At 39.3% G+C, this 25,248-nt stretch overlaps 4 protein-coding genes across 4 annotated transcripts; 2 read left to right on the top strand and 2 right to left on the bottom strand.

Annotated features, from left to right (window-relative positions):
* Window positions 1-1,096: 1,096 nt before the first annotated feature.
* On the top strand, window positions 1,097-2,678 carry LOC122845290 (olfactory receptor 2K2-like). The gene is made up of 3 exons (XM_044141497.1): window positions 1,097-1,485; window positions 1,945-2,171; window positions 2,323-2,678. Exons 1-3 carry the CDS (start codon window positions 1,112-1,114, stop codon window positions 2,676-2,678), a joined length of 957 nt encoding a protein of 318 aa, XP_043997432.1. The 5' UTR covers window positions 1,097-1,111.
* A 1,803-nt stretch (window positions 2,679-4,481) lies between these two features.
* Window positions 4,482-6,388, top strand: LOC122845117 (olfactory receptor 1020-like). The gene is made up of 2 exons (XM_044141179.1): window positions 4,482-4,561; window positions 4,988-6,388. Exons 1-2 carry the CDS (start codon window positions 4,491-4,493, stop codon window positions 5,934-5,936), a joined length of 1,020 nt encoding a protein of 339 aa, XP_043997114.1. The 5' UTR covers window positions 4,482-4,490; the 3' UTR covers window positions 5,937-6,388.
* Window positions 5,879-17,947, bottom strand: LOC122845118 (vicilin-like seed storage protein At2g18540). The gene is made up of 2 exons (XM_044141181.1): window positions 16,835-17,947; window positions 5,879-5,954 (listed from the first exon to the last, which is right to left on the bottom strand). Exons 1-2 carry the CDS (start codon window positions 17,807-17,809, stop codon window positions 5,928-5,930), a joined length of 1,002 nt encoding a protein of 333 aa, XP_043997116.1. The 5' UTR covers window positions 17,810-17,947; the 3' UTR covers window positions 5,879-5,927.
* Window positions 6,884-13,359, bottom strand: LOC122845110 (GTPase IMAP family member 8-like). Its single transcript, XM_044141166.1, has 3 exons — window positions 13,300-13,359; window positions 12,830-12,877; window positions 6,884-10,298 (listed from the first exon to the last, which is right to left on the bottom strand). Exons 1-3 carry the CDS (start codon window positions 13,322-13,324, stop codon window positions 8,158-8,160), a joined length of 2,214 nt encoding a protein of 737 aa, XP_043997101.1. The 5' UTR covers window positions 13,325-13,359; the 3' UTR covers window positions 6,884-8,157.
* Window positions 17,948-25,248: the final 7,301 nt, after the last annotated feature.

Below are 25,248 nucleotides of genomic sequence, written 5' to 3'. Positions count from 1 at the left end.
AGCTTAAGTAATGTAAGGTACAGAACAGACCGAAGAAATAAAGCCACAGAAGGCCGTGGTAAATAGTCTTTATCAAGTCCAAAGTGCTTCACGATACGTTCAGACATGCACCCTCTGAAGGTGCCACCGGTTGGGTCACATGAACACCAGCAGCCGATCACAGGACGAACTCCAACCACAAACCTAAAAACTATTAAACGAACCAGTCATGTCAATCAGTTAACTGGATTAACTCGACAAGTAAATAAAAATAAGTCAAGTGAATTAAAAATGAGGGGCTGCACAGTGGCGCAGTTGGTAGAGCTGTTGCCTTGCAGCAAGAAGGTCCTGGGTTCGATTCCCGGCCCGGGATCTTTCTGCATGGAGTTTGCATGTTCTCCCTGTGCATGGTGGGTTCTCTCCGGGTTCTCCAGCTTCCTCCCACAGTCCAAAAACATGACTGTCAGGTTAATTGGTCTCTCTAAATTCTCCCTAGGTGTGAGTGTGTGTGTGAATGGTTGTTTGTCTTGTATGTCTCTGTGTTGCCCTGCGACAGACTGGCGACCTGTCCAGGGTGAACCCTGCCTCTCGCCCGGAACGCAGCTGGAGAGGAACCAGCAACCCTCCTGACCCCATTAAGGAAGAAGGGTGTAAAGAAAATGGATGGATGGATGGATGGAATTAAAAATGAAGGATTTCAGCAAAACAAGATTTAAATTCTTGTCTCGGTCACAACGGTTCATAAATTGGAACATTGTCAGTGATTGTGCAATCATGAAGTTTACTGTTGGTGCCTGACTCAGGGATGCAGGTTCAGGCTGCAGGTAGGGAGAGGCTGCAGTGTTTCCATGGTGCTACTGACAGCAGGCGGCTTTAAAAGTGAAAACATTAAATGGACAACACACTCCTCCATGATCAGGGCTCTGCCAACCAACAGGAGACCCTCTGATGTGCTTCACTGGATGTTAAAGGTTGTTGGTTTTGCTGACGTTTAATCAGCTTCTTATGAAAATAGCAGTATAGTTATTATATCTTTATAATCTTTTAGTTTATTGCAGGTTGTTTTGTTGTCACTTTAATATTGTTGGTTGGTGTCATCTTTCTGATTTTTGACAGGCTCGTACTCGTGTGCATGGAGAACCTAACATTCACTCCTCTCAGGCAGCCGATTGTGTTTGAACTGGAGGGCTTCGACGTTCCACCAGGACATGGTCCGCTCCTCTTCTTCCTGGCCCTGTTTGCCTACATGGTGGTGCTGCTGGGGAACGGTGTGGTGATCTGTGTCATCGTGACGGACCGCAGCCTGCACAGACCCATGTTTGTGATGATCTGCCACCTGGTGGTCTGTGACCTGCTGGGCGCCACGGCGGTGTTTCCCAGCCTCATGATGCACTTCTTGACGGGGCAGAAGAAGATCGGCTACCTCCCAGCTATTGCTCAGGGTTTCTGTGTTCACACATACGGAGTTGCAGTGCAGACCATTCTGGGAGTGATGGCTATTGACAGGTGAGGGGGTGAACCAGTTCATATCTTACTGTTTATGTTGTTTTGTGATGTATCTCATATTTATTGCTAATTCCTGAACATTTCACTGCTCTGTCATTCAACGTGCTCTTCCTGTTTTCCTTCAGAGAGAGAAACATTCCTTTCTTTAATGTTTCAGGAACATTCAGGTATCTGAATGTTTTAGTAAGGCTGTAACCAGGGCAGCAGCCTTTGTCTGAAGGACGCAGCTGCTGCTAAATGACTGATTTCTGTGTTCAATTCATTGTTGTCAAGTAACTGATGTGTTTTTTTACATTTTCAAAAAAAGATATTCGCATGTATGTATTCTGTTTCTAGACTCATTGATAGTTGGTGTGCATATCCCACAGGTCGAGCTACACCCCCATATATTTCGCCTGGTCCTTTAGAATAAATTTGTGTGTGAGGGTTTTGCTCCCTGACAGCTGTGTCTCCCTGCAGGTACGTGGCAGTGTGTGAACCTCTCAGGTATCACTCCATCATGACTTCGGCTCGGCTGCACAGCTGCTGCGCTGTGGCCTGGATCGTTGCTCTGCTGCTCATCGCTGTGCTCTTCTCCTTCCACATGAACGTCCCGCTGTGCGGCCATCTGGTCCAACATGTCTACTGCAGCAACCGGGGCATCCTGAACCTGGCCTGCACACCCACTCCCATGAGTGACATCTATGGTCAGTGTAAATAAAGTATTTTAATCGATGAAACGCATACTTCAGTTCAGGAAAACATCAGGACGTAACACCGCCTCATAAAGCAGAACAGTCTCTGCTCCGTCACTAACATTTATTTACTGTAATTCTTTGCCGTTCTGTGTTTTTACAGGTTTAGCCATGACCTGGTTTGTGAGTACCGGGATGTTCATCATCATCGCGTTTTCCTACATCGGGATCCTGAGAGCTGCTCTGAAGCAGGGCAGGACCGACAGCAGCATCCGAACCAAGGCCTTCCAGACTTGTGCGTCACACCTGGTGGTTTATGTGTTTTATGAAATAGCTTCGCTGATTATCATCATTAGCTACAGATTTCCAGACACCAGTAAAAACATGAAGAAGTTTCTTAGCATCCTGTTCATCATGGTCCCTCCGGCCATCAACCCCATCATCTACGGGCTGGTCAGTAAGGAGCTGCGCTCCAGCATCGTCAAGCGGTTTTCCACCAGAACCGCTCACAAGAACTGACTCTCTGTCTTACGATAAATATTTATTTCAAAAGCACTATTTATAAATAAATATGACCAGTAGCTCACAATAATGTAACGCAGTAAAACCGAGTGTTTTTTTTAATTTATCATCAATAAAATCAGAGAAAATTCAAAGATGCTATATAATATTTTTCTTTCCTTCCAGTTGTTATTTGAACCAGTTTGTTAAAAATAAAACGTCTCACAGTGACCTTGATAATGAACCTTTCCCAGTGTCCAACCAGCTGCCTCTTCATGACAGACCTCAGCTCACTTCAACCTGCTCTCATTTACCTGTGTGTTTGTCTGACATGTTTTAAATATGTCAGACGTGTTGAAGAGCTGACTGTTACTGAAGGAGAACCGTTCAGCAGGGGTCAGAGCGGGTTTCCTAAACGACCGGTCTGATCCCAAATGGACTCTGGTTTGGAACCTGTTCTTGTTCCACCTCTATGAATGACGTTAGTGCTGCCTTCAGGGCCAGTTTGGTGTTTTATAGGCAGTGAAACATCAGTCTGGGTCGGTCTAATGTTCTGTGAGCAAACCGTCCCAATTTGAGGAGTAGAATAAATTCATCAGTTAATCAAAGGAGAGAAGAAGACTTGAATTTGAAAAACCTGTGATCAAAGCAAGTCAATGCAGGATGCAGCCAAAGGCAACAAATTAACAGATATGTTCCATAGCGGAGGGGTCAAAGGTCAGTGATCGGGATAAAGCAGGTTAGCAAGCACGGCCTGCATGGCTCCGTCTTCCCATCGCCAACGTGTGTTTGTGTTTCTGAATGTGATCAGGCTCCACAAAGTTACACCAATCGTCCATAAATAATTAATCTGCTCGATCAATTAAAATCAGTCCAGACTGGCTGAGAAAAAGTCACATCTATTTACTGAATCTGTTTCCAAAGCGAACCAGATCACATCTGAACATACAGACTCCCCTGGTTTGTTTTTCTTTTCTTCCAGCTCAAGGAAAACACAAATAAAGTCAGTGAATCAGTTCCTGCTTTCAGAACTTTTCTCAAGGTGATTTTTATAGTGTTTCCTTATAACACTACGAACTCTTTGACAAACTTTATTAAAAACTATTATTGCTGCTGACAAGAACCATGTCAGCTGTGGTTGTAAAAGAGGGACATGATAGTCGGAGAAGAACGAAGAGAAGAAGAAGAAGAACGAGCCACTAAAAAAGTTACGGTTGCAGGTTTTATCTGTTTCCTGGTATCATATAAACCTCTAATAAAGTTTATAAATTTTAACTCCAATAGTTTTGTTTATTTCACTAAAGGTCACCTAAAAGTCAGAGGTGTGATATAAACAAAACTGTTTAAAAGCATGACGGTTAATGTTGCCTCACTGAATAATAAAGCTTGAAAGATGAGATGATAAAATCATAACAAAGTTTCTGCCTGTCGTCACAAAGGTTTGATGAAGCTGTACAACATTAGCAGCTTGTACAGATCTGTACTGGTAGAAAAAAAAACAAACAAACCCACAGACGTTTCAACACAGCTTTTCAGTGAACAAGGTTAACATGGAGCCACTGGTTGCCAGGGTTCCTTCCCCCAGATCCATCCCATAATACTCTGTGTGAAGAGCAGCTCCCTCTGAGCTCAGCAGTCTTTTTAAATCTCAGATGTCTGATTCCTTACAGGAAGAAAAAGGGAAGACATGTGAGGAAGAGCACGGACAAATTAATGTTGTCCTTCATGAGTCGATTATTAAATGTGTTTTTATTAGTGCAGTGTTTATTCTCCTGTGTTGTTTTTGTGGGATTTGAGGCACTGGCAGTAAAATCAGTTTAAAGAAGTTTCATGATGGAAACCTTCAGCTTCGACACAGACACACACGGTCACAAAGACTGGAGGATCATCGTGAACAACAAGTAATTATTTTACAACACTTGTTTAAAGGTTCATGTTGTCAGGTTGGAGCTTTCACTGTGTGATGTTTGCAGCAAAGTTTGTTTGTGATTGATGTGGAAAAATTACAATAAGGTCACACCTGCTAGTTGTATTGCTACATATTTATTTCTGTATTTTCCCACCAAGTTAAAAGTATTTAGGTTACATGTAGAAGGTTGAACCAGTCTGTTTCCCAGGCTTTGGATTCTTCATCCATTTTGTATAAAACTCATGTGTTGTCTCTGCCTGGCAGAGCTTTCCATCCAGACTTACTTCATCATTGATTCTCCTACAAGCTGTCTGAGTTGTTCACGATTCATGAATAAACCTGATTGAGTGATTTTACATAGTAGTTGTTTTCCATGACATGTTGAACAGTTCCAATCACGCAGAAACTTTTCTTTCAGGTCGGAGCAGGGCTACGTCTACAACAGCTTCACGCTGCAGCTGGAGAGTCTAAACGTCTCCGGTGGATCCAGATATGTTGCGTTCGTCTCCATTCTTCTCTCCTATGTGTTTATCATTGTTGCAAACGTCGGGGTTGCCGTCCTGGTGTGTGTAGATAGGAGCCTGCACCAGCCCATGTACCTCCTGTTCTGTAGCTTGACGGCCAACGACGTTTTCGGGAACTCAGTCGTGCTGCCCCGCGTGCTGCTGGACGTCATGCGGCCGCCCGCGGACCGCCTCATCGGTTACTACGAGTGCGTCCTCCAGGCCTTCATCAGCCACATGTTCAGCACCACCTGCCACACGGTGCTGATGGCCATGGCCTTCGACAGGTACGTGGCCATCGGCAACCCTCTGCGCTACTCTGCCATAATGACCAACAGGATGGTGACGCAGCTGACGGCTGCTTCCTGGGGAGCGGCGCTGGTTCTGGTCGGGATCCTTCTGGGCCTGACGGTGCGGCTGAGCCGCTGCAGAACTTTCATGAGAAGCCTGTACTGTAACAACGCCTCGCTGTTTCTGCTCTCGTGCGAGGATGTTTTCATCAACAACATGTACGGCCTGACCTTCACCGGGGTGCTGTTCACCGCTTCCATCGGCAGCATGGTGGTGACTTACACCAAGATCACCGTCGTCTGTCTGACCAGCAAGAGCGCAACTCTGAACAGGAAAGCACTGAAGACCTGCGCCACGCACCTGCTGGTGTATCTGATCCTGGCCGTCAGTGGAATAATCATCATTATTCTGCAGCGCTTCCCTGACTACGCAGAGGAAAAGAAGATCGCAGCCGTTTTGTTTCACATTGTTCCCGGTGCCTTGAATCCCGTCATTTATGGCATGCAGTCCAAAGAGATTAAGAAATATTTTTCTAGGATGTTTCACACCAATAAAGTCTTGATGTCACCTTAAAGACATGAAAGCACTTTCCTGTCAAAGAAGTAACAGAAGGTATTTTATTATTAGAAGCTCCAAAGTTAAACCAGAGATTAGTTCAAAAAAAGTCATTTTTATATAGCAACCATATATTTGTTCACTTCCTTAACTGAGTTATTTGTTGGGTGATTCAGTTTGAGTTCAGAGAATGTTTGAGTAATTTTTAACACTTTTAACGCTTCAGATTCACAATTTAAAAATCCATCGTCTTTGAAATAATGAAAAGAAAACCCGGATGTCTGAACTATTTTATCGTCACGTTTCAACCAATAAGGTTGAGAAGGTGAGCAGCTCTAGATGAACTTTATAAAGTTTATTCTGCACTTTGTCAGAAAACATGTTAGGTTCATTTCTAACTGTGTTTGAGTCGAACTCCATGTCATTTGATGGTTTTCTCGATGGGAACAACCGGACCTGGAGGCCGAACCGCTTCCTGATGCACCTGAAACACTTTTCTGAAATCCAAAGAGGAGCTAAAGTATTGTTCCTTTGTTTTAGTCTCTCTAAGCTACTTCTGGGTCAGGAGGAGTTCATGATTAACTCGACGCCTGCAACGTTCCTGCAGTAGCATGAGTCCTCCTCTGCCGTGCTTTAAAGCAGAAGGTGATGATGCTGATTAGCTGTTTATGATAAACAGATTTACGTTCATGTTGAGCTGACTCGTATGTGTGGAGTTTTGTTTTCAATGTAAGCTGAAATTAAGACTAAGAAAAACAATATTTTATTATTTTATTACTTTTTCACAATAAAAGCATGTTTTAAAGACGATTCTGTGTTTTCATTAAGACATGTCTGCTGCTAAACAGAACATGGGCATCATTGGCTACTGCCAAGTGTTTCTGAATCCAGGTGGCTGGACGGGATGATGTCCAGGGATTTTAATGTAAATGAGATTAAATTAATTGTTAAAACTTTGCATAATGTTCCTTCCACTCCTTGTGTTTTTTCTCTGCTTTGAGTTTGCAACATAAAATCCACTCAGGTTTGTGGTAGAAGGAGGTTGAGGGGTGTAAATACTTTTATAAGTAACCAGTAAGTGAACAGTAACCAGTCAGCCGTGTGTAACTGGAGCTTTTCTGTTTCTGGCCTTGGAACTTTCTAGAGCAACCAGCATCACGGAGACCAAGGAACACTTTCAAAAGAACATCAAGTCAACCAATGGAAACAAGTTCAAATTCAAAATAACTTTATTGATCCCATAGGGAAATTAAATGTTGTTGTAATTCATGCTAATTATTGTAGATGTTGATGGCTGTTGGCAGGAAAGAGCAGTAACAGAAAAGCTGAAATAAAAGTTCTGTAGCAGTCTGTGTTACAGCGAATCTGAAGAAGTCTCTGACTAAAAACACAGTTTTTCTAAGAGTGTCATAAAGAGGATGAGCAGAAATCAACTTTCTTGATTTTATGAAAAATCCTTCTTTGCATCGTCTTCTCCAGTTATTCCCAGAACAGAACAGAACCAGAACAGAACAGAACAGAACCAGAACAGAACAGAACCAGAACAGAACCAACCTACTTCCTCAGGTTGTTGAGCCTCTTCAGGTCCCTGGTTCTGTTCTGGTTCAGGTTCTGGTTCCCCCTCGCCAACAGACTGATGTTAGATTAAGACCTGGAAGGATCTTTTCTTCCTCAGTCACTCTGTTCTTCTTCTAGAGAACTGCGTCTCCAATTCATCCAGATTAACACCAAGAAACGCTTGTTATCAGAAAGAAACCTACAGCAGAACCAGAACCTGGTTCTGTGTTAGAGGTCGCCTTCTGGCACTGACTGGAAGTTTAAAGGAGAAATGAAAATACATTGTTATATAGTTATTGTAATTTTATTATTATATAATGTCAGAACACAAAGTGAGTGCAAATGTCTTCTTTAAGAATTTTTAAATCTTATTTTCTTCAATATAAATTTTTTTTTCTTACATTTCTCTCTTAAAATACAAAACAACAGATTTGCATTTCAAGGCTCAGTTTTCATTTTATATTATGTGTTTTTAATTTTCTTTATTCTTCTAGAAATACTGTTTTATATTTCTGATCAGTTTTCTCTCCCCAAGCTTTTCCACCTAGAAATCACATGTTGATTATATAATTCTGCGAGATTAAACACACATCATCCTGAAATGAAGAATCCTTGGATTATCAGAAGACAGAATCAGAATGAGTCCAGAAATAACCTTCAGGTGAATTAATAGGTTAAATTTTCACTGAACTTTACATAACTTCTTCTTCACTACAGCTCCCGTAACTGCAACCACCAACCCCACACCAACCCCTACACCAATTCCTATTGGACCTAACGCAGCTCCAAGAGCAGCAGCAATACCAACTTCAGTGATGATCCCAGCAACAGTTGTTCCTACAACAATTCCAGCAGAAGCCAAAACTCCATGGATGAAGCTGTTGCTCTTCTCAGCTTTTCTTCTGACTTCATCAAGACTCATGTTTGGATTTTCCTTCTGCAGTTTTTCCATCTCTTCCTTTATGGCTTCCTCTGCTGTTTGCAGCATCTCGTTGGTGTAATATTTTTCCTTTCCTCCATTTTTCTTAACCATCTTATCAATCTTTTTGAGAAGCTCTTTGACCTGATCTGGATCTTTCTGATCTGGATCTTTAGCTTTGTTGTTGAACACATGGTATCTTTTACCACATTGATCAATGAAATTCTTCAGGTCTTTGTTGCCATCAATTATTTTTTTGATGGAGACTTTGTCCTCCTCCAGATCGTCTCCATGAGTGAATAAAACCAGAGTGTAATTTTTGGAATCCGCTCCAAAAACCTCCTGGATGATTTTCACCGTGTTTTGTTCTTCTTCTGTGAATCTGTTTGGCTGGATCACCACCAGGAAAACATGAGGACCAGGAGCAATAAATGAGACGCATTTAGCAATTTCTGCTTTCACCTGCTGTTGACTTTTAAAAGTATCAAACAGACCTGGAGTATCAACCACACTCAGCATTTGATTGTTTAGCACTCGTGTTTCTTTTTGACACTCTGTTGTAACTGCTGAGAAGCTAAGACAAGATTTAAATATTTTCTCTCTTAGTAGAGTATTTCCTGCTGCACTTTTCCCAGCTCCAGTTTTCCCCACTAGGACAATCCTGAGTTCCTCTCTTCTAATTCTTAGGCCTTTTTCCAGCATCTCTTTGGTGTAACAGTTTCCTTCATTGTTTTGAACCATCCTCTTGATTTTAACCAGCAGCTCTTGTGCCTGAGATGAATCCTTGTTTCTGTTGTTGAAGATGTGATATCTTCCTCCACATTGACCTATGATGTCACGGAGAGGGTCTTTGGTTTTAATATGGTCGTCAATGGACAGGACTTCCTCCTCCAGATCGTCTCCATGAGTGAACAGCACCATGCTGTAATGCTGTGATCCTTCTCCCAAAATCTCCTGGATGATTTTCACCGTGTTTTGTTCTTCTTCTGTGAATCTGTTTGGCTGGATCACCAGCAGGAAAACATGAGGACCAGGAGCAGCAATTGAGATGCATTTGAGGATTTCTTCTTTCACCTGCTGTTGATTCTGAGAAGTATCAAACAGACCTGGAGTATCAACTACAGTTAACATTTGACCATTGAACACTCGTGTTTCTTTTTGACATTCTTCTGTAACTGCTGAGGAGTTAATACAAGATTTAAATATTTTATCTCTTAGTAGAGTATTTCCTGCTGCACTTTTCCCAGCTCCAGTTTTCCCCACTAGGACAATCCTGAGTTCCTCTCCTTTTATTCTCTGAGCTTCTTCCAGCATCTTTTTGGTGTAGTTTCCTCCATTGTTGTGAACCATCCTGTTGATCTTCTCCAGCAGATCTCTGACCTGAGATGGATCCTTGTTTCTGTTGCTGAAGACGTGATATCCTCCTCCACACCGAGTGACGATGTCACGGAGAGTCTTGTTGTTTTTAATAATGTCGTCAATGGAGAGATCTTCATCCTTCAGATCGTCTCCATGAGTGAACAGCACCATGGTGTAACGGAGTGATTCTTCTCCAAAAAGATTACGGATCATTCTGACTGTTTCTTCATCTTCTTTCGTAAATCTGCTTGGCTGGATCACCACCAGGAACACATGAGGACCCGGATCAGACAGAGAGATGCTTTTAATGATCTCAGTCATCTCCTTTAGTGGCTCACCTTCAGTGTTAAAGAAACCTTGAGTATCTACCACTTCCACAAGTTGGCCTTCGAAATCTCCTGATTTTTTCTCATTTTTCAGTGTCACTGATGAAGATGAGGGCAAAGATTTAAATTCTCTTTTTCCTAAGATTGTATTTCCTGTTGCACTTTTTCCAACTCCAGTTTTTCCCAGAAGAACCATCCTGAGAACTGGTTCCACTGGTTCTGTTAGGAAAAAGATCAAATACATGAGGAGAGTTATACATGTATGCAGACCCTTTCCAAAAAATTAGAATATCATCAAAACCTTGTTGAATTTCCATAGTACCATTCAAAAAGTTAAACTTTATAGATTTATAGTTTAAACAATTTATATTTGCCTGTTTATTGTTGCATAATTTGGGCTTTTAGCTTATAAAACCCACAAAACCAGAAATTCAGAAAATTAGAAGAAGAAATTTTACAGGGCATGAATGTTGTAAACTGAGTGAGACATACTCATCATCTACTAAACTCAAAGCACAACCAGGTGTCATAAAATGTGTTCAGTTCAGTTCCATGTGGAGAAGACTTGATGTCCTCCATAGGATGGGTAAGGCACTAAAGTTTATAGTTAAGGACGCTGGCTGTTCATAGAATGTTGTGTCCAAAAATATCATTAAAAATCTAGTGGAAGGACAAAATGTGGCAGGAGAAGACGCACCAACCAAAGACTTCAATGGATTAAAACTGAGAAAGATTCAAGAATCTGGCAGAGATCCAGAAAAGAGTGGAATGAGACAGGAGTCAGTTTCAAAAACCAACACAATCAAGGAACTGGACCTCTGAGGGTTTGGAGGAGAAACTGAACCCAAACTGCTTGATGTCCAGCGTGAAACCTCCACAGTCAGTCATGATTTGGACATGATAACCACTGCAGGCATTAGTAAACTCTGCTTTCTTAAATCGAAGGTCACTGCAACAATCTACCAGAATGCTTTAGAGGACTTTGTGATTCTTTCTGCTGAGGATTTGTATGAAGATGCAGGTTTCATCTTCCAGCAGGACTTGGCCCATGGACATGCCGCCAGAAACACCAAGACTGTCATAAACCAGTGTGAGGTGGTGAGGCAGACGCGGTGAACCCAGGTTGAAAATGAGTGATGATGGTTTTGATTAAGAGTTATATCTAGTGATGTTACGTGATGTGCCGAGGCTTCGAGGCGTGTGTCGAGTAATGGAGGGGGCATTTCCGTAAAGCGCGTATCGAGGCTTGCTTCATTTAGGGGAGGAGCCGAAAACGATGACGTCCGAAGCCTCGCTGCCCGGCTGTACCACGTGACTGCTTCGGGAAATGGTTCCGATTTTGGCGCGGGGTTTGGAAACCCCACAGGCTTCATTCAAAATGTGGGTTGTTGTAGTCGAGTTGCGGTCAGTTGAGAGAGTGGATATATATATATATATATATATATATATATATATATATATATATATATATATATATATATATATATATATATATATACAGAGAGAGAGGGAGACACAGAGAAAAGAAAAAAGAGAAAATCCTGTCCTGTCCCACAGCTATCCTATTTTTAATTTTAATTTCAATTCTAATATTAAGGATACGTGAGTTTTCACCACCTGATTTAACTTGAGTTACCTTGAACTCCAATACCATCATCACACATCATAAGCAGATTTGCTCTGGAATAAGCAAGATATTGATCTAAATGATTTTTTTTCCCTTCCCCCTTTATTTATTTATTTATTTATTTATTTATTTATTTATTTTTCTGGGATTAATATTTAATGATTTTAGACTTTATTATTTCAGGACTTATAATTGGGTTATTTATTTAATTTGAGCTTTTTACTAATAATCTCACTATTACAAATAGGATTGGTTAGTTAGTTTTAAAGTTATTAATTTTTATTTTAGGATTTTTAAGATAGCTGTGGGACAGGATAGGATTTTTTTTTGTATATATATATTTTCTCTCTCTCTTTGTCTCTTTTTTTCTTCACCTTTTGTGAAGTCATTCCCAAGAGCCATAATAGACAAAAATTCAATACATCACACGTGTTAAGATACAGCTGGTTGTGATTATACACCTGGCCAGTAGGTGGTGTCGTGTGCACATGAAGCTTCAAGAAATGAACCCTTTCTCGAACCAGTTGGCTCAAGTGGTACAATGCCTCATGAGGCTTCATCTCACCATTACTAATAAACAAGTCCAAATCCCTGGCAGCACTGCTGAGCAGAAGTTGAGGCTCACACAGGTAGCAACAGAGAACATGAAAGGACTAACTAGACAAACGGCAGTACAGACACCAAATGAGACGAATAACAGCACAGAGACACATGTGACATTAAATACACAGGAACAATACATATCAGGGAACAAGACAAACCTGGGAATAATCAACCGGAGACGGGACAACATGGAGACTCAGAGACACAGAAAACTCAAATGGACAAAACTAACTTTAAATGAATCATGTTGTAGTTTATACAGGTTTTTAATGAGAGTTTATTTGTTACAGGTGAACTCGGATCTATTCAAATTCTGAGACGATGAGGAAACGCGACAGATCTAGAAAAAAAATCTCCCAAGACCAGCAGCTCCAGTTTCCTACCACATTTTACAACATGAAACAACTTAAATAGCAGAACAACAAGCTGGTGAATTACTCTGATGGAGACCAAAAGCCAAAAGGCGTCGTTCTGAGATCTAGTTGCAAGACTTAGAAATACAGTAATGTGTTAAATTTACCTTGATTCTTTGTTCCTGCTGCAGCTGCTCCAGCACTCTCCTCATTCTCTGAGAAAACAAAGTCCCTTGATTCAATCATGCCAGTAAATAATTATAAAATGACAGCATTGAATGAGTGTTGCATGTTTTGTTTCAACTGTAGAGCGCTGGAATTTTTTTTACAGGATAATGTTTTATTTATATTTATCTAATGGTCATCTTATATTTTATTCTAATGCTTATAAACCTTTACCTAATGAACCTATCTGAGCTACACACACACAGTTAGATGTTTTCCTACAGATGCAGTGTCTGGCAAACCGTTTCTCCAGATGGTTCTGTTCCTATGTATTAAAGTATATTGATTATTTCTGACAGAGCTTTTTACTCCAACCTGCTGATGGGTCATTGTCTTGTAAACTGGCAATGAAACAAAAAGTCATATATATTCCCATATATATAAATATATATAAAATTATAAATGTTCTTACGGAGGAGAAGAGTTCTTTCAGTCATGTCTGCAGTTGTTCTTGGATGTTCTTGCTGCTGATGTTCTGATTTCAGTTTAATCTCAACTCAGATATATTCACTCTGTCACGTGTTCTGTTCTGTGAACATGTGATTTCTGGTGGTTAGAAACAGACGATCCATCCAAAGGAACGATTCTGCCAGTAGCTGCTGACTCTGCAATCACAGAAAGTGTGAAAAAAAAATAACTTAAAAATAATAATAAGTGAACTGAAAAGTTTCCATCTAAGGAAATCCTACAGACCATCAAAACAATGACTTGCAGTATCACTTCTCCTACATAACATCCTATTTATTTCAGGAAGTGAGAAACACATTATATAGACTAATTATACATACATTGACGATTCTGTCTCTTAATTATGATCATTTTCCACTTACAGGTACTGAAAAGGTAGAATAAAATTAGAGTAGAATGATCCATAATGTCAGTTTTTATTTGAACACAATTATTCTTAAAATCTAGAACTCTAAAATGTGAAGATCTGGTGGAATTTAAAATTGCTCCAACTATGTTTAAGGCATCATATAAACTGTAAATGAGTGTGTGTGGGCATGGATGTATGTTTTTTAGACATATATAAACCCAGATAAAATGGAAAATTACTTGACCTGTTTCTTTTATTTAATAATGTGGGTCCATCTGAAAATACTGCATGAGTTTATGGGGTAGGAGTTTATAAGTTTCTTATTTCTTCCTTCTCCTTTTCAAGCATGTTAAGATTATTGTAGTACAGAAAAATATCTTTTGCTTTCCTTGTTCATGTGTGGGATTTTATACATCTATCATGTTCGCAATGTAATAAATAAGCAAGAAGAATATTGTTTTAAAAAAAGACAGAATATATAAATGTTTGCTCATGTTTACCTGCTTAAAGACTGTGATTTTAAAAGGTGCATTTAAAGGTACAGCGTCTGTGTGCAACACAGATGTTGTTTAGCCAGAGCAGTCCAGATCCTCTCTGAGAAAAGCTGCTTTTATGGTTTAAGGTGAATTCATTACAAAGTAGGATAGTAAAATGAGATTGTCAATTTCTGCAAAGGAGAGACTTATGTTAACACTCAGATAACACTTTGGCATTTATTAAATGTTTTTATTACATAAACCTTTACTTTATTGAATGAATGCTACTCAACTTTTATTTTTCCATATTCTGAAGGAGAGTCCTTTACATCAGGGGTCCCCAAACTCGGTCCTGGAGGGCCTCCTGCATGTTTTAGTTCTCTCCTTGGTTTAATGCACCTGAATCAGATGATGGCTCGTTAGAAGGACTAAGAAGAACATTGACCTGCTGAAAAGGTTGTTGGTGCCACCAGGGAGAAAACTAAAACATGCTGGATGCCCTCCAGGACCGAGTTTGGTGACCCCTGTTTTACATCTTTAAATTACCAATTTAGGATAAGAAAATCGACAGTTTCTAAGATTGTGAGTGAAACGTGAAGCCTTGTATAATTCATTGGCTGAGGATGATCTCAAGGTAACAAATATTATTTTTGACTAATGGGTTCCATTCCATCCATGTCTGAAGTTATTGAAACTTGGTAAATTAAAAACACGTATTTAAACAGAGCTGAATTATGATGATTTATTGTGGCATTTAATTTTCAGAATTATGTCCTAATTTATGAGATCTATTATTGAATACATCTCATAGATTCAATAATAGAGATCTATTATTGAACTTACGATGAACGTTAATTAACCACAGTGAAATATTTCATAAAAGTATATTTTGCCATTTGTCCTCTTGGCAAACTTTTAATTGTAGTAAAATTGAATTTAATCTCATGTTTAAAATTAAGCAATCATTTATATTATGAAATAATTATTGCTTAAAATAAAAGTTAAAGTATTGAAGATCTTTCAAGTGATGTATAAAATTGTCATTTCAGATCCGTAGTAAAAAGGAGGAGAGGCTGGATATTGCAAGACATTTTTTTTTCTTTTTATGGGCTTTAGTGTCTCTTATATGACAGCAGGCTGACAGGAAATGGGGAAGGAAAGAGGGGAAGACATGCGGCAAATGTTGCCGGGTCTGGGAATCGAACCTGCGACGGTCGCGTCGAGGACTCAGGGCGGCGCTGTCCCCTACGCCACCACAGCACGCCCCAAACAAACAGTTTTTGAATCATAATTTTCAGTGTGATCACGATGGTACAAGATATCACAATAAAATTTCACCTCTAGTTTACAGACATGAAATTTAATTGTTATATTTTGTACTATTGTGATTAATCTGAAAATTATGATTCAAAAACTGTTTGTTTGCTCTTTAAAGCTGCAACAAATTATTTGCTTTCTCATTATATAACTTTAGACAGTTTTTGTAGAAATGGACTGTTTTGCAATATTAAAAATGATATTAAAGGGAACTGATTGCAAAAGAAAATTTCATTTTTCTGTAGATATTCAAGCTAAGAAAAATAAATAAAACATTAAACAACCCTCATCCAAGTCTTTTTGAGTCGTCTGGAGCTGACAAATATCCAACAAGTAGTTTGAAAATAAACTGACTAAAGCAGTTGAGGAAATCCTGCAGCTTCAGTTTTGTTTCTACATTCAACTTCAGCTTCAAGGCATCAAGTCAAACCTCATCACTTTTTTTTACGATGGTAGGAAAAACCGGAGAACCCGGAGAAAACCTGTGCATTGAGTTTAAAGAGTGTCTCCAGCAGTTAGTGAGCGAGAGACAAAGTAAATTTAAAAGACTCCAATTAATCTAATCACTTCTTTAGGCCACCATAAAGATTTTTCATCCTGAATGGAAGGAAAAACCGGAGAACCCGGAGAAAACCTGGGCATCCCATCTAAAGAGTATTGCAGAAAGAAACACAAAGTTCAGTACAGGTAGGGATGCAAGTTATTAATTATTGAGTGAATCTAAAGTTGATTATGGTTATGGCCAAACTGCTAGAATCAATAAAAGTCTAAACGTTATTAGTTAATCCAAGAGACGTATAAAACTGTCCATCCAGCCATCCATCTTCTTCCGCTTTAGATCGCATAAGTTAATAAATTAATATTCTTTGCCTCTCCAACAGTTTGTGAACGAGAGACAAAGGTAAATCTAAAAGACACCATTTAACCTAATCAGTTTTTTCCATAAGGTAGGACAAACCGGAGCACCCGGAGAAAACCTGTGTTGAGTTTAAAGAGTGTCTCTAACAGTTTGTGAGCAAGAGACAAAAGTAAATTTAAAGACTCCAATTAACCTGATCATTTCTTCTGGTTTCTATTTTTGCTGTTTTGTCCCCTTAGTGTTTCCAGGGGGTTCTGCCAGCTGATGTTAAACCTGATCTTTTAGGTTTTGCTGTGCTAGGAGGCGAAGGCTTCAGCAGTTTTATCTTCCCTGGGTTCGCCAGGTAATGTTGGACGTCTACGTCTGACTTGGCATCGCCCAGACGTAAAGATTTGTAATTCTGAAACGATTGTGTTTTAGATGGCTGGACGGTCGACGCATCAATTTTTGGTAAAAATGTAGAAGTGTTTTCTTTTACCTCGGCCATTTTATTGTGGGACGGTTCCCCCAGATCCTTGGGTTCCGTCTCCTGCATGGTTCTTGTCTGTGTTTCTCTTCGACAGTTTGCAGTTGTGTGTGCTCTTTGTTCAAGGATTTTTATGATATCCTGAGCCTCTTTTGTCAGATCTGAGAACGTGGAGCGTTTCTTAGTTTGCTCCTGCTGTAGTTTATGTAGTTCCCGGTCTTTCCTGGTGAGACATTCCTGTAATGCTCTGCTTTTTTGTTTTTCTTTGGCCAGGGTGTCAAAATCAATTCTTGCTTCAAAAGCTATCCTGGTTTTTTCTATTGCTTCCTCCATGGGAGTTTTGGACAGTTTCTTAATGAGGTCTTTATTTTCCTTCTGTGCCTCAGTCAAAGTCTTTTCCAGAGTTTTTACTTTGGCCTCAAGTAATCTGGATCTCTCTCTTTCTTTCTTTATTTCAATATTCTTTATTCCAATATCATTTGCCTTTCTGGACAACTCAGCTTTAAGTCTCTCCACCTCACTTGCATGTTGTTCTCGCTTCACTATCGATTCTGTGACTTGACACATTTGTCTCTGTTCTTCCAACTTTTCTTCTTGCTGTTTAGTTTTTCTTTCCAGGTTTCTGACGGAGGCTTGAAGATCTTTCACTTTATGTTGGTAACTCTGCACCTCAGATGACAATTTATTCTTGTGGGACGTCCAGTTCTCAATTTCTTGTTTTAGTTTTGGGACCGTCTGGTACTCCAAGTCTTTGCTCTTCTTCAGGGAGACGTTTAACTCTTTTGTAAGAGAAATAATTTTTTCATTTTGAAGCCCAATTTGTTCTTGAGCTTTTTCCAACTCCTCCTGCAATTTGTGCTCCTTAATCAGTGAAGCAGATCTTCCTTTCAATCTCTCCAACCAATCCATAAGCAGCACAACTAACTCGTCTCTGCTCATTCGTCTTATTTGGTATTTAGTTAGCGAATCGATTTCAAATCCCGACATTTTGACTATCTAACTGGTCTACCAAAAAATCCACGAAAAAACGCAACGATGAATCCAATGAGGTCAAACCAACGTCCGTCCTGCTTGAGCTCTGCAAGTTTGATTCAGACGCAGGATATTCAAGGCTTCTGTCTCTTATGACATCATAACACTATGACATCATCAGATTCCATCAGTGGAACAACCTAATGTATGCAAGGTTGCTAGGCAACAGCAAAGCCAGCTCACTTTCCAGCCTCCTGGGAGGCTTTAGATATATATTTGTATATATATTTTTTTATTATTTTTTAGTTTTTTCACAAAACTTTATTGTAGAAACAGTCAAATCTTACAAACACATATACGTCTTAAGCCCAGTTCACACTTCACGACTTTAGAACTGTCGGCCGATTCTCACATCGTGAGACACACACTAGTCGATTAAAAATCCTATAGGTATAACCTCACACTCGACTGTAGAGTTGAGGTTTCACTCAAGGACTTTCCAATTCCAGATATGAAATCCTTTAAAATTCTGCGCTACCACACTTGAATTTAGTGTAAACAAACATGGACGATGTTGAAGCGGGAACTTTAGTTTGTCAGCTTATTTTAACCCCAAAAAGACGGAACCAAAAATTAAAGCTTTGGATTAAGAACTGGAGACATCTTGAACAAGGACTGTATTTTCAACAGAAGTGGCAGTTCCCCCACTGCCTCGAGGCTTTAGATCAGGGGTGGGCAATTAATTTCTTCAGGGGGCCGCATGAAAAATCTGAAATATGTTGGAGGGCCGATCCAGCAATGACTCAAATTTAATCTTGACTCATTATTCATTTTCTCATACCTCTTGTTGTAATAAAATATTTAAATCATATTCTTTTGTTAAGAAGAATATTCAGTAAATATTAATAAAAATTAATTTGTGGTTTGGCTGAAGTGAGAATTAATACTATCAAATTAATAGTTTAAAAAAATATCACATGTGAATTTATTTTTAACTTTTTAATCTCTCCACAATTGAAATGGTGTGTGTTATATTAATCAACTGCATATATGAGCAATAAATGGTTTTAAGTGTTGGAAAAAGCCTGACGAACCTGCAGTGCTGCAACTTGAAGGACTAACACAAAAGTACCTCCAATCAGATGCAAATGAATGGGAAAACAAGTACCACAAAGTACTTTAAATATAGCAGAAACTTAAAGAGGTACACACACAAAACTAATATCACTTTAGGTAACATTAAAATAACTCATTACAAAATGTAATTACAAAATGAAACTGTAATGAAACTTGTAAGAACCAAAACTGAAATACTACAAGGAATAGACAGCTTCAAGTATCTTTGTCCTGGATTCTCTTAAATAAACCAACTTTTTTTCCTGTGAGATTTGGACACCCATCTGTTGTCACGCCCACCAGTTTGTCCCAGTTCAGACCCAAGCTTTCCAGACACGCATTTACCTCTACTAAGAGCTCACTCCCTGTTGTTGTCCCTTTCATTGACCGCATGCCTGCCAGCTCCTCCGTGATGCTGAATTCTGCATTGATCCCGCGCGAAGATGAGCAGCTGGGCAGTGTCCCGTATGTCACAGCTCTCATCCAAAGCCAGGGAAAAATACCGGAAGACCGGTACTCAAAATCATTCACGCTGTCTTTCAGTTGCAGCACCAGCTTCGTCGCGATGTCCTCAAACCTTCTCGTTACGTTTGCGGCGGGAGAGGGAGATGTTCTCAAAAGCGTCTTTATTCTCAGGACATATTAGCACTGCTTAATATACTCTCCGTCAGAGAAAGGTTTGCTCTTCCTAGCAATCTTGTGGGATATGACAAAACTTGCCTTGACTGCAGCTCCTCTAGATGCCAGGCGTTTTGTAAAAAGTGTTTGTTGAGCTTGCAACTTGGCTACGAGTACAGACGACTCAGTGACGTGCTCTTTCTCTGAAAAGTTCTTGTATCTCTTTCTCGTGTTTGGTCACGTAGTGACGGTGGATATTATATTCCTTTAACACAGCCTCCTGCACACCACAAACTAAACACACGGCCTTGCCTTTGACTTCAATAACGAAATATTTCGCTGTCCATGCCTTGTTAAAAATGCAGAATTCGGAATCAACTTTTCTTTTTTTACCGTGAGATGACATTTTGTGGGGATCGTGTATTCGGCTGCTAGCATCACCTGTTGCTGTGCGTTAGCATTTACGTACGTGCATTCATAAACGGTGCGTCAAGCCCTTTCAAAATAAAAGACAGCTGTGTCGCATGCACACGAAAATACGGTGTTTTGTTTTGACTGGGGGGACGCGGGCCGGACAGGGATGCCCAACGGGCCATATCTGGCCCGCGGGCCTTAAAATGCCCAGGTCTGCTTTAGATGGAAAGTACATGAACATTTTACCCCCAGCTCATAGTGGAAGAACCTTCAGAAATTACAAGGGAGGGTTTTCTGTGCTGTTGATGGATCTCATTGATGCCAATTCCTGGTTTCTATACGTTGGTGTGGGAGCACAGGGGACAGCATCTGATCAAATCAAATAAAATAAAAAATCAAACTTTATTTGTATAGCGGATTTCAGCAGCAAGGCATTTCACAGTGATTTACATCAAATCAAACACAAAAATACAATGCAACATAGAATCAACAATAAAAACAGAACATTAAGTCAAGTTCCATCAATAAATTTGTAATTGTTTACGTTTCAAATAAACTCTAAACAAGTGGGTTTTTAGTTGAGATTTAAAGGAAGTCAGTGTTTCAGCTGTTTCACCGTTTTCTGGAAGTTTGTTCCAGATTTGTGGTGCATAGATGCTAAATGCTGCTTCTCCTCATTTGGTTCTGGTTCTGGTTGATACAACAGCAGCAGATCTTTAATGTATTGTGGCACTAAACCATTCAGTGATTTATAAACTAACAACAGTATTTTAAAGTCTATTCTTTGAGCGACAGGGAGCCAGTGGAGAGACTTTAAAACTGGTGTTATGGATTCCAGAAGATGGCGGCGTAGCAAGCGGTCGACTTCGTTGAGCTGCACACCATATATTCTATATCTGAGCAGAATAATTTCCTTTTACTCTTAGATTTGAATGAGAACTACACGAGTGTAGGGCTCTGAGACAGGAAACCTTTTCTCTTAAAAAAAATGCAACTGATCAACATTCTCAGCATTTGAAGAAAAGCAGAACTTCTACATAACATCCTATTTATTTCAGGAAGTGTATCACTAAGAGAAACACATTATATAGACTAATTATACATACATTGACGATTCTGTCTCTTAATTATGATCATTTTCCACTTACAGGTACTGAAAAGTTAGAATAAAATTAGAGAAGAATAATCCATAATGTCAGTTTTTATTTGAACACAATTATTCTTAAAATCTAGAACTCTAAAATGTGAAGATCTGGTGGAATTTAAAATTGCTCCAACTATGTTTAAGGCATCATATAAACTGTAAATGAGTGTGTGTGGGCATGGATGTATGTTTTTTAGACATATATAAACCCGGATAAGATGGAAAATTACTTAACCTGTTTCTTTTATTTAACAATGTGGGTCCATCTGGAAATACTGCATGAGTTTATGGGGTAGGAGTTTATAAGTTTCTTATTTCTTCCTTCTCCTTTTCAAGCATGTTAAGATTATTGTAGTACAGAAAAATGTCTTTTGCTTTCATTGTTCATGTGTGGGATTTTATACATCTATCATGTTCGCAATGCAATAAATAAGCAAGAAGAATATTGTTTTAAAAAAAGACAGAATATATAAATGTTTGCTCATGTTTACCTGCTTAAAGGCTGTGATTTTAAAAGGTACATTTAAAGGTACAGAACAGTCCAGATCCTCTCTGGTTCCACTCATCCTCTCCATGTCTGTTCATCCAGTTGACATCTGACAGGAGATTCTGGAGCATCTGCTGCAGAACAGCCAGACTCACTAAAACTGGCTGAGACTGCTTGAAAATACTAAGTTATAAACATTTAGCAATACATTATTGTTAGAATAATTATGTTTTGTTATCATTCTTACATAAGTAGTTACCAGTTTGCTTTTCATTTAAAGGTTTAGTTTTTACACCCCAGAGAGGAAGAATTTGTTAAACTGTGTGAAAGACAAAACTTGCTTTTTCCCTAAACCTTGAAGCTGCAGCTGCTTCTTATCTTGGTATACTCCTTAAACTGCGAGTGAGTAGAATGAAGTTCTCCCTTGTTTCAGAATAGCCCCCTTCTTTTTATTTATCACTCTCCCACATTTCACTCCGGACTTCTTTCTTTCCTCCTGCTTAATAAACAGACAGGCTCAGACTGCAAACACCTTGGAGAAATGGTTTGCTGTGTCTTCTCCTTCTGCAGAAGCTCGGTTGAAAACTCCTAAATGTTGTCTGTGGTTCTCTCTTTATGAAGGTTTGAGAAATGCCTATCAATTATTATTTGTTTATTATGTAATTATAGGCACACTTCTGTTTCTGTGCGCCGGTGGCCAGGTGATGACATTTCATTGATAATTTTACTTATATTTCTTTGTGCAATGACAATAAAATGAGTCTAAGTCTAAATTAAAGTTTAGTTTTGTCCTGCAATCTTTTTCATCCTCTATCTTGTTGCTATGGAGGATATTTTCATTATTCAGCTGTGATGCTTTACATGTCAGACAAATAACTAACTAACTTGGCTATTGACACAAAAACTGACCGTGACCATGTTTATTCATCCACAGATGTAAGCGCTTTTCTTTTCTGACCAGGATTTTTAGAGTCTTTAGGCTACATTAGAATAGACTAATTATGTTCTGTTCTATAAACTGAACTCTTACGATTGTGCAAAATGCAGGGACCATAAAGCTGCTGAGATAACGTTGAAAAACTCTTTAACTGCATTTTTTAAAAACATTTTCTGAGAACATCTCTGTCCTGATTCTCTGCTGGTTTTTGTTCCTTTTCCCAGTTCCCCTGCTCAGCACGCTCCATCCCACCACTAGTTCCAGTCTCAGCCACCAGTCAGCACCAGGCCTTCCTCCTCTCTGGCCCAGGGCTGTGCTGAGAGCAGCTGCTCAAAGTTAAAAAGGAGCAAATAAAGCAGAGTTTTAAAACGTCTTCTTTATCAATCACTGAAAAATCTGTTACTGTCGTTCCAACCGTCCAGACCACTCAAGTCTGCTGGTTCTAGTTCTGGTTCTGCTCAGCATCCAGAACCAGAACCAGACATGGAGAAGCAGCATTCAGCTTCTATGCACTACAAATCTGGAACAAACTTCCAGAAAACTGAAAAACAGCCAAAACACTGAGTTCCTTTAAATCTGGGGTGTCAAACTCCAGTCCTGCAGCTTTTAGATGAGCCTCTGCTGCAACACCTGAATATAATAATTCGGTCATTAAGGTTCTGGAGAACTGATCTACACATGGAGGAGGTAATTAAACCGTTTCATTCCAGTGTTTTGTAACTGTGGCATCTAAAAACAGCAGGACAGAGACTGGAGGACTGCAGTTTGAGACCTGTGCTTTAAATAAAAGCTAAAGACTCACCTGAATGACTGGCAGTAACTGGATCATTTAATATTTGATTATTACTATTCCTGATGAATTTGATGATGGCATTTGACAAAATGTGATGTTTGTTGCTTACTTCATAATCGGTTACAGTAATATTGTTAAACATGTAAAACTCTGTCAACTGCTTTATTGCTAAAATGTGATGTAAAAAAATTAGCCTGACTTTATCTAATTAATCAAGTGGTTTTTTTTATGCTTTTTTCTAACATAGCGATGACTGGATTATATTTTGATGGTAAAATGTCAGAAAAGAAAAAATATGAAGCCAACATGTTTCAGCCTTTTGTAGCTTTGTTCGAATGAAGTCTTAAAATTCAGATGTTCAACTCAGTGTTTGTCTTTTTCTGATCTGGCTTTTGAACAATTTCAACCTGATTTAAACATGGAAACATTTAAAAGACAAGAAATGGAGATAAAAATTTAAATCCCCAAAGCTGAAAGTTTTTTCCTTAAGCTATTGATTTCACAGCAGTAAAAATACTATAATATAAACACTAACCCTATAAACTCGGCTGCCACCAGTAACAACAGTAGCTCAGTAAATGTCCTATTTGTTGTGTATTTGAATGTATTTGTTTCCTTTATGAAAATAAAATAATTTGTTGGATTTCCTGACATGCTCTTTTCAATGTAGAAGAACTGTACAGATTTTTGTTTGTTGGTTCTCTAAGGATGTCATTGAAAGAGAGAATAATACTTTCTTTTGAACCCAGAAATCTTTTGATTTGTTCTGAGAATATTTGTCTCAGAATTTGCAAATAAATATTCTCAGAATAAATCAAAGGATTTATTCTTTTGATTTATTCGGCTAAAAAGATAAATATTCTTTATATTAGAATATTTATCTCCGAATAAATATTCGGAGATAAATATTGCACTAAATATTTTTAATCCATATGCAGCCTAAATTAAATAAAAGCCACAGAAAAAGCATAAATGCAATAGAGGCGTAGTAAAAACACAAAGGTTTTTAAACATGCAACATCTAAACATGCAACTCAGACAATACTGGCTGAAGTTCTGGTTTGCTACATCATCCAGAAGCTGCATTAAAATAGACAGATTTTTAAAAACTTAATTAGCAAAGTGTATAAGTGGAAATGATACAAGCATCCAGTTGAACGTCTGTGAGGATGTTGGAGAGGATATGCTGCTTCAAACCTCTGCCTTTGGTTCTGGAAGATAAACACCATTGAGACGGTTCACTCAAACCCAGCAGCAGTTTTATTGTTCCTCTGTATGAATGACTGTGTTCTTTGCTGCAGTTAGATCATGTCTTATTATTTAATTTTTTGACTCCACCTTCTTTCTTGAGCATTATTGTGTATTTTAGTTTATTTTTCTTCTTCTTTTTGTTTAGATAAACTTTCTTTTCCCAGTTCCTCTGCTCAGCACGCGCCATTCCACCGCTGGTTCCACTTTCAGGCACCAACCAGCCCAATGCCTTCCTCCACCGTGGCGACATTTCAACACAAACACATATATTCCTTTTACACACACATCCTCCTTTCACAAGCTGATCATTTTGGCCGATACCAAATTTTTTTGTTGAAATGTTGCTCAATGTAGCAAGAAAATCACTGAGTTGGCAACAGTGGGGTTGAATATTGTTAGTGTTTTAACGCATTTGCAGCGTTAACACGGACAGACCGGACCTGGTGGACCGGACCTGGTGGACCGGACCTGGTGGACCGGACCTGGTGGACCGCACCTGGTGGACCGCACCTGGTGGACCGCACCTGGTGGACCGGACCTGGTGGGCTGGTCTGTCAGTCAAACCTCTCGTTGTAAAGCAGAAGAGGACAGTGGCTGATGTCGAAAGGCAGATGAGATCAGGGGATAAGATCAGCTGTAAGTATCAGCCGATCACTGATCTCACAAAGTTAAGGAACTCAGAGCCAATAAATCG

This window comes from Gambusia affinis, linkage group LG15 (assembly GCF_019740435.1).
Source record: "Gambusia affinis linkage group LG15, SWU_Gaff_1.0, whole genome shotgun sequence".
Taxonomy (NCBI): domain Eukaryota; kingdom Metazoa; phylum Chordata; class Actinopteri; order Cyprinodontiformes; family Poeciliidae; genus Gambusia; species Gambusia affinis.
This window is presented reverse-complemented; position numbering and strand designations above follow the sequence as displayed.

Excerpts from the sequence above, each read along its gene's own strand:
- LOC122845110 (XM_044141166.1), bottom strand. The coding sequence starts at position 13,324 with ATGACTGAAAGAACTCTTCTCCTCC. Across the intron at positions 12,878-13,299 it reads TGAAAGAACTCTTCTCCTCC|AGAATGAGGAGAGTGCTGGA; the intron begins GTAAGAACATTT and ends TTGTTTTCTCAG. Across the intron at positions 10,299-12,829 it reads AGCAGGAACAAAGAATCAAG|AACCAGTGGAACCAGTTCTC; the intron begins GTAAATTTAACA and ends TTTTCCTAACAG.
- LOC122845118 (XM_044141181.1), bottom strand. The coding sequence starts at position 17,809 with ATGTCGGGATTTGAAATCGATTCGCTAACTAAATACCAAATAAGACGA. Across the intron at positions 5,955-16,834 it reads CCCACAATAAAATGGCCGAG|GAAAGTGCTTTCATGTCTTT; the intron begins GTAAAAGAAAAC and ends CTTCTTTGACAG.
- LOC122845290 (XM_044141497.1), top strand. The coding sequence starts at position 1,112 with ATGGAGAACCTAACATTCACTCCTCTCAGGCAGCCGATTGTGTTTGAA. Across the intron at positions 1,486-1,944 it reads GGAGTGATGGCTATTGACAG|GTACGTGGCAGTGTGTGAAC; the intron begins GTGAGGGGGTGA and ends GTCTCCCTGCAG. Across the intron at positions 2,172-2,322 it reads TCCCATGAGTGACATCTATG|GTTTAGCCATGACCTGGTTT; the intron begins GTCAGTGTAAAT and ends GTGTTTTTACAG.
- LOC122845117 (XM_044141179.1), top strand. The coding sequence starts at position 4,491 with ATGATGGAAACCTTCAGCTTCGACACAGACACACACGGTCACAAAGAC. Across the intron at positions 4,562-4,987 it reads AGGATCATCGTGAACAACAA|GTCGGAGCAGGGCTACGTCT; the intron begins GTAATTATTTTA and ends CTTTTCTTTCAG.